Source organism: Aureobasidium pullulans (assembly GCF_000721785.1).
Source record: "Aureobasidium pullulans EXF-150 unplaced genomic scaffold scaffold_9, whole genome shotgun sequence".
Lineage (NCBI taxonomy): Eukaryota > Fungi > Ascomycota > Dothideomycetes > Dothideales > Saccotheciaceae > Aureobasidium > Aureobasidium pullulans.
This window is the reverse complement of record NW_021941029.1, coordinates 744,379-759,081: the sequence shown is the minus strand read 5'-3', so window position 1 is coordinate 759,081 and position 14,703 is coordinate 744,379. Positions and strand designations below refer to the sequence as shown.

The window sequence follows — 14,703 nt, the reverse complement described above, 5'->3', positions numbered from 1 at the left end:
ACCACAGCCTTATAATAATGCCAAACATGCTCTCTGCTGGATGTCTGAAGACTGAACTGAGCAGAATTACTCCGTTGAGTGAATGAAGAAGAAATGTCGAGACAACATCCTGACCACAATTTCGTGGATATGGGAGATCGAAAAGCCACCACTATCAAGCAATACTCAATACTCACAACAAGCAGTAGAAGTCCTGACAACAAAACACATGCATCACTCGATAAAGCTTGTAGAACGTTGAGTACAGCGTATGGTCTGCCCAATGAGTGTGTGGATTAGTGAAGCGAGGTGGGTGTGAGAGGATATCGCCGGCAAAGAGGTACCCAGTACAGATAAGACATACGAGTATTGGGGACCATGATAGATGTGTTGTCCCCGATAACAATATATTGCGAGAAGCAGTCAAGTGGGTAGAGTCTTGCTAATTTTAGGCCAACCACTTGGTTGAGAATTTAGAAAAAACTTGCAGCAAGAATGCCTGCATCTTACGATCTCAGCTGTGCGTCCCTGGCCGCATGGTTCACGGCGTCAAAAGTGCATCACGGTCTCGCCGAATATGCTGAGCAAACACTTGACAGCTGAACAGAAACAACAGAAGCCATTCGGCTGAGGCGCCGCTCAAGCAAATTGCAATTCGAGATTGCCTGGCTGAAGATTTGCGGACGCAATACGGAAATGACGTGCAAGCCATCGACGTCTGGTTCCTGACTCTGCCTTGTCAGCATGTTCCTTCGAGTCTCTCTCAAATTTTGAGGCGTCAAAAAGTACAACAAGCTCAAGTCTCGATGCAGGTCCGAGTCGACCGAGGTACCAATGGGCGGCGTAGGCGGGAGCTTGATGAGCTCGGACAGAGACATGGTTTTGACGGCCGGTGCCTGGCGCAGATCTGATTAGCGCCTTTTCCCAAACAAGACTCGCATCCTCACCCGAAAAAAACATCGCGCTATTGGATTCGCTGCCCGATTCGATTGCTCAACTCATCAGCACACGGCCCTTGTTTATTGCAAGGTGTGTGCTGCATCGTATGTGGAGTACCCTGTACGGGCAGATCATATCGACCACGCGAGCTGCGCGGGCGGCTCACTCGTCGCCACGCCACAACCTGGCACGGATATGGCGCGAGAATTAGGTAGGTTTGCTGGTAAGGTAAGACCGCAGGGGCTCGGCTACTGGTCCACTTTGCGCCGTTGCACCTGGCCCGGAGTCTCAACGTTATGCTGTTTCTTCTCGAGCTTCTACGTAGCGTAACGCTCCACGGAAGGACTAGACTGCATGCGCTGCTATATCGGTTGGTGCTTGGCTTACTTGAACCCAAACGGTCCTGCTCGCTGGTCCATTGCTCAAAAGCCCCAGGTCAGCCGTCAGTAGAAACGTTCTCGTCTCTACTAATTTTCCTGCCTTTCACGTCTTCAATCCTCCTTCCACTCGTTTATTCTTTGTGGTAGCAGCAACAGGCATCAGTCAAAGTACATCCACACTCACACTACACAAGAGTCCCTCGCCATGGACGACCGCAACAATGGCACTGCCGCTTCATCGGCCAATGCTACACCTTATCTCAGACCTGGTACTCCCGAGAGCGAGGCCATCACTCCCGCTCCCAGAGCAAACCCCTTCGCCACTCCCTATGGCTCAATGCCCGTCTCTGCTGCGGGTTCTTCCACAGCTCTGCAGATGCCTCAGCAGAGATACTTCCACTCTAGACGTGTGAAGAAGGGTGAAGTCGAAAAGCCCTGGCTCGAGAGAAAGGATCCCAAGGAGAAGTGGGTGACCATTATTCCTTGCATCGGTATTGCGATCGGTATCGCTCTTACTGGTTTCTTGATCTACGATGGTCTGGCCAGTGTCACCAACCACAGCTACTGCTCCGTTTTCGAGGATGACTTCTCGGGCGGCTTCAACAGCAAGATCTGGCAAAAGGAGGTCGAGGTTGGCGGTTTCGGGTATGTGATCGAACTTGATGACCTCGTAAGCATTCGCTAATCTATCACAGCAACGGCCAATTCGAAATGACCACCAACACCGACGAGAACTCATTCATCCAGGATGGCATGCTCTACCTGAAGCCCACTCTTCAAGACGCAAAGCTCATTGAGCAGAACAACGTCATCAACCTGCTCGCAGACGGCTCCTGCTCGTCTGATGTCTGGTCCAACTGTATTACCGGCACCAACACCACCAACGGTACCATTGTCAACCCCGTCAAGTCCGCTCGCATTAGCACCAAGGGTGGTGCATCCATCAAGTTCGGTCGCATCGAGGTCGAGGCCAAGCTCCCTGAGGGTGACTGGCTGTGGCCCGCCATCTGGATGTTGCCCAAGGACAATGTATACGGTGCCTGGCCTCGTTCTGGTGAAATTGATATCATGGAGTCTCGCGGAAACAACCACACCTACGCTCAGGGCGGCAACAACGTCATGAGCAGCACTCTCCACTGGGGTCCCAACTCTGCCAACGATGGTTGGTGGCTCAACAACAACAAGCACGCTGCTCTCCACACTACCTACTCCAAGGGTTTCCACACTTTCGGCCTCGAGTGGTCCGAGAAGTATGTTTTCACCTACGTCGACTCTCGTCTTCTCCAGGTCATGTACGTCAACTTCGACAAGCCTTTCTGGCAAAAGGGTAGATTCCCCGTCAGCGACAGTAACGGCACCGCTCTCATGAACCCTTGGGCTGCTACTGGCAAGGACAACACTCCCTTCGACCAAGACTTCTACCTCATTCTCAACGTCGCTGTCGGTGGTACCAATGGTTGGTTCGAGGACGGTGCTTCGGGCAAGCCTTGGACTGATGGCAGTGGCCTCGCCAGAAAGGAGTTCTGGGATGCTCGCGACCAGTGGTACCCCACCTGGGAGAAGAACGGTCAGATGATCGTCAAGAGTGTGAAGATGTACCAGCAGAAGGGATACAACGGCTGCAACTAGAAAGTTTTCATTTGTTTTGATAGCGATTGGTTTTTCTTGTCTTTGGGATTTCGATACCTCTAGGCGTTTATGGTCCGCCTTGAACCACCATAGAAGGTGGTGGCATGAATCTTCAGAATATAGACAAATATCATTGTAATTTTCACGACTACTCAATACTTCCGATCGCCATGATTTATCAATGCTTCGTATTAGTTATCGGTAACTATACCAGCCACCTATAGAGTACACCCAGAGAAGACATTGCATTCCCAATACCTGCCTTGATAAAATCGCTGGATACAATCGCTGAATAGAACCGTCTGGGTTAAATCGTCCAACGGTTTGTCCCAGCCCCGCCAACCCAAGCCGGCACTCGACCGTAGCAACAAACGTCGAGGGCGACGAACTGTCCAACGAATAACGGATAGTCAGTCTCGGAGACCACGGGTTTCTCTGCCCTACTACTGCCGGCGATAGCAACGTCTTTGAGATACGTTGCAAGAGACGAAACGTGACAGAACGTGATGAAGCTGGTGGACCGTTTGAGGGAAGGATCTCAGTCAAACGGGGGCCGACCAGCGTCCGGCAGTGAGAGGATAGTCGACGGTCAGGGTGGGGGGTGAAACCCGTGACGTTGAATGATGCTTACCCAGCTACTAGTCTCACAGCAATGTCTCAACTTATTACAGTTCATGTGTTGTTTCATTTTGCTCGCAAGAGCGCGAGAAAGTCTGCCTCTCGGCGCCACACGCATAACTAATCAGTGACTTTACTATGATGGCTTTTCACTGAACGACAAGCTTCATCGTCAAGCCACATTCTATCCTCTCGTGCGTAGTCAGGGTTTTTTGATGGGCAGCTGAGAACTAACCCCTTGAACGTACATCAGTGCCGTAAGTCGACAGCTGCAAGCACTAGGCCTTGTTTTGAGTGCAGGCGGGCTGTGCTGGCTGCCAGCAGTCAACCTCGTGAAAAACGGCGAGATAGTCGTTGTGTGGGATGATCTACACGTTCAGCTGGTTCGAGGAAGTGGCCGAGAATCTGGAGACGTGATGCGATATCTGAAGATCATTGCGCTTGGGGGATCTGCTTCGGAAACATGCACCATAGGAGCATGGGCCCGAGGTGGTCCTCTCATCCTTGATGTGCTTGTACAATGTATTGGTATCGAAAGTGTATGCAGGAGGGACGGGGAGTAGTCTCTCAACCATGCCATTTCCACCCATGCACGATTCCATTGAGTAAAGATATTTTCTCAGTGACTGCAGGAAACAAGGATGGACTGCATGTTGAAGGCGCTTGGCACATAAGGATGAGTGTAAAATTATAACCGAGTGGATCCGCCGCGGGTGAGCCGCCTGACAAACTTGCGGCGCGGCAAGTGGTATGCACCTCCAAGCTTTTCCCACTATCTCGGAGTGAAGTCTAATAGCAGGAACGGAGCAGCCGAGGTAGCTCGCGATCCGTCGCGTTGACGCGCAGAGTTGATTGCAGAATGGTGCAAAATGATAGATGAAAGCTGAGGATCCAAGACGCAATTTCCTCGAGCAAGATCCGGCGAAGCCTCATTTAGGTTGGTTGTTACAAAGCGATACACTGAATCTTGCTTGAACATCGCGCGACGGCACGGAAAGCTATAACAGCAGCTAAAATGGCTGAGCTTGCAAGCATTCAAGTAGGCAAGTTAGAGTTGTATGCACGTTGAAGGAGGGCGGTGGCATGGCTGCAGCATGGCAGCAGCAAACAGGTGAGTTGAGGTTGAGGTCACAGCCGAACCTTGCTCGGGACTTGGCGGCTGGATATAGCAACGCTTCGGTGCATTAGCGCTCGAGCTCCCGTTAGATTCCCGCCTGCCATCCGCAAGTTTCTTTGTAAGTTTCTTACGGCCCATGACGGTTGAGATTTCCAATACTCGAGAAAAGCCAAAAAACAATCAGAGACATTTCTGCGCTTCCAGAAAGATTGCCACGCATCTTCGGTGCCAAGGGTTGAACAGCATGTCTGAGTCTATAGGTGAAGTCCGAGAGCTTCTGGACGCGTGAATTCAGCTCTTCATGAACGCGCTCGAGGTGCTGCCAGACAAGCGAATCCTTCTGCGAGGTGCCTGGTTTGCCGAGTACGTACTATTACGTATCACGGCACCCTGGCCGTACCTTGCAGGTTGACAGAACCTTGACAATATGACCGCAGTTTCTAAAGAAAGAACTTTGCATGGGACATGTGTACATGCAATGCGATTTTCCGATACATACGATTGCGTCCGCGGACAGCAAGGAGACACAGAGATGTATGACGATGGTATACAATAGCAATACTTGGGTTTTCGCATGACCTTATACACATCATAGCCCGACACGGTTCGAGTATTGGCGCTCCTGCCCGTTTGGGCCTTGGGGTCGCCCTAGCCCTCGCTACGCTCAGACCTAGCCACCGCATCTCCAGAAAGAGGTCGATCAGTGAGCGCACTTGTCTCAGTTGCCGTTTCTTGACTCGGCGCCGTTCGACAAGCGCGATGCAAACTCATATCTGCTTCCAGCCCATGTGCCTTACCTTGGAACTAACCGAAGCCACAACGTGCCCGTTGAGCATTCGATTCCAGACCCGCATCTCAGATCAGTCTGTCTCCCACGGTCCTGCGGCGTGCTCAGCTCTGTGCCAGAATAGCATTTGGGCCGAATACAGTAGTGCACTACCGTTTTCGTCAGCATTCAACGCCTTTCTGCTTTATCATGTATCCAGTCTCCCGGTCACCGTTCCAGGTCTGTTCATCTGGAGCTTTTCATATACACCAGCTTTTCCTCCCACTTCTCCCTTCCTCTTTCTCATCCCTTCATTAATTCGCAACCGCCATTCGCTTCCTATCTCCACACTATCAAGACTATCTTGACTAGGAACAACGATCCTCCACCCCGGATCTAAGTACGACTATCTACTGCCTGACACTCGTTTCCACAAGGTCTACTAGAGGCCACAACCCACAATGGGTCTCAAGAACTACTTCAAGGCTGGCAAGGGTGACGCAGAGAAGAAGAATGCCACACCAGCCAACGAGATGAGCGAGATCAACGAGAAGCCTCTCGCTCCTCCTACACCAGCATTTGCCAGTGCCACACCCTCTGGCCTTTCCACACCCAGAAATGGACTCCTCTCATCAGGTGCATCAATTGCACCTTCAGCGAGATCCGGATTCATGGACGACATCAAGCACGAGGTCATGGTTAACTACCTCTTCCAACAACAATGTGCTAGACTATGGGTTGGTGATGGTAGCGGTGAGGTTGAGGGTGTTCTTCTCAGAAAGTTCAAGGGCAGCTACCTGGCTTGCCCTCCCTCTCTCAGCACATCCACTTTCGCCATGGCATGCGCAGCACTTAACGTGCAGGTAAGCACCTCGAATTTCCAACCATATCAGATCTAGCCTAACATCTTTCCAGTGTGCCATGACTGTCAACTCCCGTATCATCAAGACTTTCCTTGCCTGGTCGCCAGACGCCGTCGATGTGCCGCTCATGAACGGTCTGAGAGTACAGATTCTTCCTACAATGGAGGATCTTCCTAGAGCACGCAAGCATCAGTTCGCTGCCTTCATCGCCTCAGAGGCACTTCTTGTCGTCTGGGACGATGATGCCAACAACCTTGTCAACCGTGCCAAGTTGATCGAGGGCGAGCTCATGGAGCTCGTCTGGAAGACTGGCGAGCCCGAAGAGGTTACCGACGAGCCCGCAGCCAAGAAGGGCCCTGCAGTCGTCGCCGAGGAGATTGATGAGGAGAGTGGTGAGGTTCTTCCCGAGAACCGCCCCACGCATCTCATGAACACCGTCCTCGTCACAATCACCCTTATCATCATTATCACTCTTCTCGGCGCTGGTTACAGACAATTGGCCATTGAGGTCAAGATCGATGGCAGCTATACCCGCATTGCGTTCGTCGCCCTGTCTCCGGTCCAAATCTTCTTCACTCTCTTCTTCGCCCAGGTCATTGTCGGTTGTATTGCCCAGATGATTGGTCCCGTTCGCCAAATGACCATGAACTCCCGCTTCTACTCTGCTCTGCTTCCTCGCCGTATCCAGGGCCGCAACCTGCCTCACGTCACCATCCAGTGCCCTGTCTACAAGGAGGGTCTCGCATCCGTTATCGCTCCTACTGTCAAGTCTATCAAGCAAGCCATCTCGACCTACGAGCTCCAGGGTGGTTCCGCCAACATCTTCATCAACGATGACGGTCTTCAGCTTCTCGACGAGGAGGAGCGTGAGGCCAGAATCGAGTTCTACGCCGACAACAGCATTGGTTGGACTGCCCGTCCCAAGCACGGTCTCGATGGCTTCGTCCGTCGTGGAAAGTTCAAGAAGGCTTCCAACATGAACTTCGGTCTGATGGTTTCCTGCAATGTCGAGGAGAAGCTCCTCGCCATCTCTCGTGGTAACGACTGGACTCAGGCCGACGAGGCTCAGGCTTACGAGCGCTGCCTCAGTGAAGTCCTCGAGGAGCACGGTCGTGCCTGGGCTGATGGTAACATCCGTATTGGCGACTACATCCTTCTCATCGACTCCGACACCCGTGTTCCTTCCGACTGTCTTCTCGACGCTGCCTCCGAGATGGAGCAGGGCCCCGAAGTTGGTATCATGCAATTCAGCTCCGGTGTCATGCAGGTCGTCCACACCTACTTCGAGAACGGTATCACCTTCTTCACCAACCTCATCTACACTGCTATTCGTTACACTGTCTCCAACGGTGACGTTGCCCCCTTCGTCGGTCACAACGCCATCCTTCGCTGGGCTGCCATCCAACAGGTTTCTTACTTCGATGAGGACGGTTACGAGAAGTTCTGGTCCGAGTCTCACGTGTCTGAGGACTTCGATATGTCTCTTCGTCTCCAATGTAACGGCTACATCATCCGTATGGGTGCCTGGGCTGGTGAAGGCTTTAAGGAGGGTGTGTCTCTTACTGTCTACGACGAGCTGGCCCGTTGGGAGAAATACGCCTACGGTTGTAACGAGCTCCTCTTCAACCCTCTCCGCCAGTGGTTCTACAGAGGTCCCTTCACTCCTCTGTTCCGCCAGTTCCTCTTCTCCAACATTCGTATGACCTCCAAGATCACCATCGTCTCCTACATCGGTACCTACTACGCCATTGGCGCCGCCTGGATCCTTACCACTGTCAACTACTTCGTCATGGGTTGGTTCAACGGTTACCTGGACAAGTACTACCTCGACTCGTGGCAGGTTTGGTTCTCTCTCGTTATTGTCTTCAACGGTCTTGGTAACATCTCGCTCGCCATCATGCGTTACCGTATCGGCGACAAGTCCTTCTTCGGTGCTCTTTTCGAGAACTTCAAGTGGATTCTCATGCTCGCCATCTTCCTCGGTGGTCTGTCTCTCCACGTCTCCCAGGCTCTTCTTGCTCACATGTTCGAAATCGACATGACATGGGGTGCCACCGGAAAGGAAGCCGAGTTCTCCAACTTCTTCATTGAGGTGCCCAAGGTGCTCAAGAGCTTCAAGTACTCGCTTTCCTTCTGTATTGTCGCCACTGTTGGTATGATCGTCCTCGCCACTGCCGACTTCATCCCTTACGATTGGATGATTACCGATTTCGTCGCCATCTTGCCCATGGCAACAATAGTGGCATCGCATTTCCTGCTACCCATCGCCCTCAACCCTGCTCTCATGACCTTCTCATGGTAGAGAGCTCGGTTTTCTTTTCCTTTTCCTGTTTACAAATTCTTTTCTTATGTTCAAGCTCTATAACGCTGTCATTTTTTTTCTTGATATCAGGTTGTGGATAGAGGGATACCTTCACACGAGCGGGCGTTTTTTTACCCATATGACTTTCTTAGTAATCTTCTCGACCATATCATACCACCAGACCTCTTATAGATTATCTTTATTATCTTGATACCAAAAATCTCATACGATCGCTTCAAAACATTTACTTCTATCTTCTCTTCTTGATTGTTCAAGTGACGACCTGTTGGCAACAGATTTCTTTCCCCGAGTCGGATGTACGCCAGAAGTACACGATCCGACAAGCGACCCTGTCTTCGAGGCTTCAGCTACACTTGACTATTCCTGGCACTGCTCTTTCTGCATATTCTATCTTCTCCTCGACTCACTCCTTTCCATCTCACTCTCAAATCCGAAGCCCAGACTCGGACCAAAAATAAAAGAACTATTTCGATCTACGGACTTCTTCCATCCACTCAGACAAGAAAGCCATCGTTTCACCAAGACACCAAAGCCAAGCATCTTTCTCAGCTTTTCCCCTTCCCGGTCCCTGACTCTGCATAGGTATTTCCCGAAATAATACCTTTGCAAACATGTCTCGAGCTGTTACAAAGGAGGCAGCGCCTCCGACCACCATATGGAGAGAGAGAAATCGATATGGCGTTCGCCGCTCGAGCGGTAGGTCGTCGTGGGAGAAGATGACGCCCAAAGCGCCTCTATTTTCCAAACAGTTTTTGGTTGTCGCAGCACGCGGCCGCACGGACATGTGCACTTGTTGGTCTCTGTGGAAATTATCACCCCAGCTCGCGATGGCCGACGACGACGACCCTGCTCGGGTTCCTTGAACAATTTGGTTGTTACTCAAATACTTTTCTTGTTCTGTTTCTTTGTGTTGCTAAAAGCTAAATTCACATTCGGTGGCACGAGTAAGGTCTGTATGCAGGGTAGTCCGTGTGGCTGCTCCGTCGAAAATCTGCAGCCAGCTCGTGTCCGCTTTGACCGTGTTGAAAAGCAAACGCAAGCGACATCACAAGTTTATGCTCCACCTAGCTGAAAGGGCGAAGAAAAGGAGGTGGAAGCCTCTTTACACCTTGTCCTCGACACCGAGACGACGCCTTCCCCTGGCGCTGAGTGATCTGATCCTCGACTTTGAACGAGGCTTGCTGTTGTTGCGCCTGTGATGGCTCTGACGAGCTGCGTGCTGACGAGGCAAGCTCGGGGCTCGAATGGGTATGACACGAGGGACATCTGCCGACGATGGCAGCTCCTCTCCCAGCAACGTAAAGCTGTTCTTCGGTAATTTGACATTGTTTTTGCTGGCCGGATACCATATTTTCTGGAAGCGACTGATGGCCCATGGGAAGAAGACAGTGAAGAACAGACTGACGACCAATAACGGAATCGAGATATACAGACAAAGAATTGCTGGTGCCGTCAGAGTGCTTATACCGAAGATGCTCTGTGACTGTCAGAAATGGCTCGTCGTGAACGATCGGACCAGTCAAGAAACTTACGGTGAGATATGTGATTGGGAGATACAGGGCCGCGAGAATTGATAAGTAGCGTGAATAGTCGGACTGGTTAGCGTTCTCAATGTTGAACTCCTATCGTAATGTAAGCTCTTGTCTTGGAGTTGGCAAGCATGTTCACTGACCAGCTCGATCAGGTTGAGGAAACGCTCCTTCAAAGTGTCCATATAGTAGGCGTATTGGTCCAGATCTTCGACAGCATCGTCCATCTCATCCCAGACGGGATCATTGTCATCGTCGGGTGACTTGTGCATTGTATCCTTCAGCTTGAGCAGCTTCTTGAATGATCTCGAGTGGAAGCGCATGTACTCGCTGAGTTCGTAGATGCGATCAATCTGTTTGTGCATGATGCGTGTCCGCAGCTTGACTGGAAACTTCCTTCCACGGCTGTTGAGTTCCTGTGCAGGGACAATCAGTAAGTTATAGGAAGGATAATCGACCAGAAACTCACGGCTTCCTCCAACTCTCTCTCAATCTCACGGATAATGTTCTGCCAGTCGGTAAGAAGCCAGTACAAGCGTAAGAAAGTCCAGCAAACGGTCTCCTCATCCCTGCGCGGTCTATCGTATTCTTCATCTTCGTAGAAGTATGGGAAGAAGAGGTCGTGCATGACATTCTCGGCTGGAATCTTGGATTGAGTGAAGATGAGGACCACAGGAACCCTCTCGTCGAAACGACAGGCGCGACGACCACAACTCCAGGCAGCAATACGGAAACGATAGTCGTCGACTGAAGATGGTAAAAGAAAGTCAGCTTCCTTAGAGACAATTCGGTTTCGAGAATGGTTACCGACTTTCATCAATGCCCTGTGGATGGTCTGGAGGTGGGTCTTTGCCAAAAGTCCACCAGTACACATCCGGAACGTTCATCTGATCAACAAGGAAGGACCAAGGGATTTGCATGCTTCGCTTGTTACTTCGCTCTGGAAATTTGACCGTGTCGTCGAACTGCAGTGCTCTGTTCAGATCTGTGAGTTCATCATAGCGATCATCGATACAGGTCGAAATGACTTGTTCAAGCCATGGTTGGTAGCCATTGAAAGTTCTGAGGCGAAGCACAGTCAGTCTCCGGCAGTGATGGGAAGATCGCACACCTACATCAGCAATGGATCATGTGGATTCATCGAAAGGGTCTCATGAACGAGAGCGGCGAATCTATCGCCATCTGCGCTGGTGACCTGGATCGAACTGTGGTAGTTTGGCGAGCGACGATTGCCGATGTGGATCTTGACAGGCACGCCTTCTTGATACCACGATTTGTGCCTTGGAGAGCGTCGTTTTCGATGATGGCGATTGGCGCGAGGCGAGTCTCCCATATTTGTTTGATAAGTTGATGGAGTGTATCTGGTTTGTTTATGCAGATCCACATCTGAGCGTCTAGGGTACGGGTTCATCGTGCCTTCCTCGACCTTGACACCTGGGGCAAGTCTGCGCAGCTATTAGGAGTTTGGACGTCTTCATGGTTCCTTCCCAAGTCCTTATTAAGGAGTTCGTAAGAAGATGCAAAGGGTAGTCATGAAGGATGCCCAGGCTCAAATATGGGTTGCCTGGTCGAATCGCGTGATGGATCCATCAACAACCCCACGTGAACAGCTGCATATGAGGATGACCTTCTCCCAACACCAACACGCTTCAGCAATTTATCGATCTTGGCTTCCTACTTTCAATCACACATGTAGCACCTATTAAAAACTCTCGTAAACCATTTTCATACAATGTATCCAAATAAACCACAGCTTTGCTACAGAAGTGCGCTGGACGAGAAGAAGAGAAGAAACCGCCATAGAAGTGAGGCCAAACAAGAAGATTAACAATATGCGACTCAAACAGGTCGGGGGTATAGCGCTGAAGGGTAAAAAACATCGAGAAGAACAAAAAGGGGACATGAATGTGCTCTGAAGGGTATGCTTGTTAGTCGTAATAAACAGGGACAACGTCGTTCTACGGGCTGTTAGGCCGGTCGTCTATCGTGCCCATGTCGGTTGAATCGCCTTCGATGGTTCGACGCCAGTGCTGAGGCAGGCATACACATACCAGTGGGAAGGCTTTGACGGGACCGTATTCTTCGGGACTTTGTTCGCCACTGCTCATACCGCTGTCGCGTTGCAGCTTGCCCTTGCTTTTCCAATCTTCTGCACGCATGCTAACGCGCACACCTGTTGCCCAGCCATCATCCCATATACCAACAACTTTGACCATATCGCCTCGTTCGAGGTCGAATTCATCAGCAGCACGAGGTTGGTAGGCCCAAAGCGAGGAGACGAGATCGCCGGGGTGTATGTCATCTTCCGAGTAATAGTCCTTGAAAAAGCTGAGCTGTTCCGATTCGGATGTGCCTTCCGGTGAGGAGACACCGTCACGGGCAGGACTGTCGTACGTGCCAAAAGCGAGAAGTGATCCACTAGAAAGAGATCCGTTTCGTCTGGGGGGAGGATCAAGGCCAGCAGTGCGTGAGTGTGGCGTTCTCTGCGTGTCTGGAGGAGAATCGATTGCGCTTGGTGGCGAGCGCGTGTTACGTTCTGAGCTGCTTGAGACAGCCTCCAAGGCAGTCATGCGAGCAACACGACCACCTGGAAGAGCTTCAATTTTGTCGCTTTGGCTCCTACTAGCGCCATCATGACGGTATGCCATGGCCGGGGGCGCAGGGCCTTGTCGAGACCTTACAGGCTGGTTGAAAACACTGGCTGCTGGACTTGCCTGTTTTCGACGACGGAGGAAGATGCATGCCAGGATCAGAAGCGCAAGAAGGATAAAAGCGCCAAGTAAAGATCCGATCACAATACCAGCGATCGCACCACCAGAAAGCCCCTTCCTTTTGTTTGTGTTTGGAGATGCGGTAAAAGAAGGAGATCTTGTAGCAGTTGAAGATGGACCAGATGAAGTTGATGTGAAAAGAGGCTGCATGGATGAAGTAGCGACGATAGGCAGAACGACATTGTCGCATCGAGACGTGGTATTGGAATAGACGCAGCAAGAGTCGGTGGCATTCGGCGAGCTTGCAGCACAGTAGGAGCAAAGATTGACTAGATTTGAAGAGAAGCCGCAATTGTTGGGTTCATTAGTAACACCTGCAATGCATGAGCCGGACAACGAGTTCGCAGGCAATGCACAGTTGGTGAAATCAGCGCGAATCTGGCTGATAGCATTCGAGCTTGCTTGGCCACAAATGTCACTTGCAGCAATGGCTTGCTCACTCTCTGCGTACTCGGCCTGGGTAGAGAGTTAGTAACCAGATATCAGGCTTCCAGAGGTCAGTATCTTACACAGGTGTTGGCACACAGAGGGCGAGTCGCATCGCCAGTCAAATCGCATGCGGAGATGGAGTTTTGAACAATGGCATTGCAGAGCACGCTCGATGTGTAGCGTGCATAGTAGTCGGACGAATTCGACAAGTCGAAACTTGAGCAGCCGATCAGGTCAGAATATCTCTGCTGAATGAAGCCATTGGAAATGTATTGTTGTAGTTGTGTGTCGAAAGAAGAAGTGTCGGTAACATTGGCAAGGAATGGGAATAGCCCAGTAAGGGTGCTGTCGGTTGAGATAGAGGCCGTGTTGAAAGCACGGCACTCGGACGAGTCTGTCAGAGGAATGCAGCTCTGAGCCAGGGCGGACGGGAGCGTCGCGGCCGTTACGGCGAGAGTGTAGAGCGATAGGAAACGTCCCGCTACTGTCTTCTCCCCGGACCGCCGATGTCTTGTCGCCGTCTCTTTTCCCGGGCTCTTTGCGCGTGGCGCACGCTCAGTGTTGCCGTTGCCCCTGGGTGCGCGCCGCGTAGGGGCATTGTTGGTCATTGTCTAGACGCTCGACTATTGCATAAAGAAGATGTATTCGAAGACTGCGAGTGGAGGAATTGGGTCGTCTCAGTTGAGAAAGGATTCGAGTTTGACCGAGGGTAGTATTATCGTTGTAAAGTAATCGGAGAGGTCGTGTTGGTTAACGTTAGGTCGAAGAAGAGAATCGTTCAGGAGGCAGGCCAATGAGCGACAGAATGAAGTACAAAGCAGGAAATAGAAGGGCAGAAAGATTAACGAAAGACAGTGGACGAGGCAACCGCGCCTCTGCTACTCCAAAACAGCAGTCGCACCCAAGACGTCAAGGCGAGCTGACCGAAGACACCGGGCCCAGCCAAAGTCGAAGATGTGCGACGCTGAACTCCCGGCGCGGCATGCCACCTCCCGCTGCAAACTTGATCTGCTCCATTCCACTTTCGGCTTTGGCTCGTCTATTATTCCTGGTTCGCTTGACAGCCAGCGTGCACCATGATTTGTAGCAGTCGATGAATTGTCATGTTTCTGGTGGCATAGAGTCAGGACTGCTGGTACCCTTGCGGCAACTAGAGTCTCCAGCCCGTGATTGGAATACTACAGCATGCCTCTAGGAACATGTGTTCCTCGACTGACAGGCACTGACAGCGATGACTGCCCATCGGCATGTTGGCGCTGAGTCTTGATCCACGTTCTCATCTTTCACCGCTGAAGATGACTTACATTGGGGCTATCGTCTTGTCGGACAAACGACATCCGACGGAGAGCTCGCGCGAGAG

At 51.4% G+C, this 14,703-nt stretch overlaps 4 protein-coding genes across 4 annotated transcripts; 2 read left to right on the top strand and 2 right to left on the bottom strand.

Annotated features, from left to right (window-relative positions):
• The first annotated feature begins 1,334 nt into the window (after nt 1–1,334).
• Nucleotides 1,335–3,079, top strand: M438DRAFT_297024 (putative beta-1,3-glucan-binding protein). The gene is made up of 2 exons (XM_029901932.1): nt 1,335–1,943; nt 1,994–3,079. The coding sequence occupies exons 1-2, from the start codon at nt 1,504–1,506 to the stop codon at nt 2,925–2,927; spliced, it is 1,374 nt and encodes a 457-aa protein (XP_029760713.1). The 5' UTR covers nt 1,335–1,503; the 3' UTR covers nt 2,928–3,079.
• A 2,674-nt stretch (nt 3,080–5,753) lies between these two features.
• Nucleotides 5,754–8,825, top strand: M438DRAFT_297021 (uncharacterized protein). Its single transcript, XM_029901931.1, has 2 exons — nt 5,754–6,291; nt 6,344–8,825. Exons 1-2 carry the CDS (start codon nt 5,890–5,892, stop codon nt 8,591–8,593), a joined length of 2,652 nt encoding a protein of 883 aa, XP_029760712.1. The 5' UTR covers nt 5,754–5,889; the 3' UTR covers nt 8,594–8,825.
• Nucleotides 8,826–9,521: 696 nt separating this feature from the next.
• M438DRAFT_297019 (uncharacterized protein) lies at nt 9,522–11,622 on the bottom strand. Its single transcript, XM_029901930.1, has 6 exons — nt 11,259–11,622; nt 10,955–11,205; nt 10,613–10,890; nt 10,287–10,559; nt 10,147–10,236; nt 9,522–10,091 (listed from the first exon to the last, which is right to left on the bottom strand). The coding sequence occupies exons 1-6, from the start codon at nt 11,552–11,554 to the stop codon at nt 9,717–9,719; spliced, it is 1,563 nt and encodes a 520-aa protein (XP_029760711.1). The 5' UTR covers nt 11,555–11,622; the 3' UTR covers nt 9,522–9,716.
• Nucleotides 11,623–12,101: 479 nt separating this feature from the next.
• Nucleotides 12,102–13,951, bottom strand: M438DRAFT_274048 (uncharacterized protein; the record flags this gene model as incomplete). Its single annotated transcript, XM_029900682.1, has 2 exons — nt 12,102–13,370; nt 13,424–13,951. The coding sequence occupies 2 exons, from the start codon at nt 13,949–13,951 to the stop codon at nt 12,102–12,104; spliced, it is 1,797 nt and encodes a 598-aa protein (XP_029760710.1).
• Between the last annotated feature and the right edge of the window lie 752 nt (nt 13,952–14,703).

Excerpts from the sequence above, each read along its gene's own strand:
- M438DRAFT_297024 (XM_029901932.1), top strand. The coding sequence starts at position 1,504 with ATGGACGACCGCAACAATGGCACTGCCGCTTCATCGGCCAATGCTACA. Across the intron at positions 1,944-1,993 it reads GTCGAGGTTGGCGGTTTCGG|CAACGGCCAATTCGAAATGA; the intron begins GTATGTGATCGA and ends AATCTATCACAG.
- M438DRAFT_297021 (XM_029901931.1), top strand. The coding sequence starts at position 5,890 with ATGGGTCTCAAGAACTACTTCAAGGCTGGCAAGGGTGACGCAGAGAAG. Across the intron at positions 6,292-6,343 it reads GCGCAGCACTTAACGTGCAG|TGTGCCATGACTGTCAACTC; the intron begins GTAAGCACCTCG and ends ACATCTTTCCAG.
- M438DRAFT_297019 (XM_029901930.1), bottom strand. The coding sequence starts at position 11,554 with ATGAACCCGTACCCTAGACGCTCAGATGTGGATCTGCATAAACAAACC. Across the intron at positions 10,560-10,612 it reads AGAGAGAGTTGGAGGAAGCC|GAACTCAACAGCCGTGGAAG; the intron begins GTGAGTTTCTGG and ends GTCCCTGCACAG. Across the intron at positions 10,237-10,286 it reads TCCTCAACCTGATCGAGCTG|GAGTTCAACATTGAGAACGC; the intron begins GTCAGTGAACAT and ends ACATTACGATAG.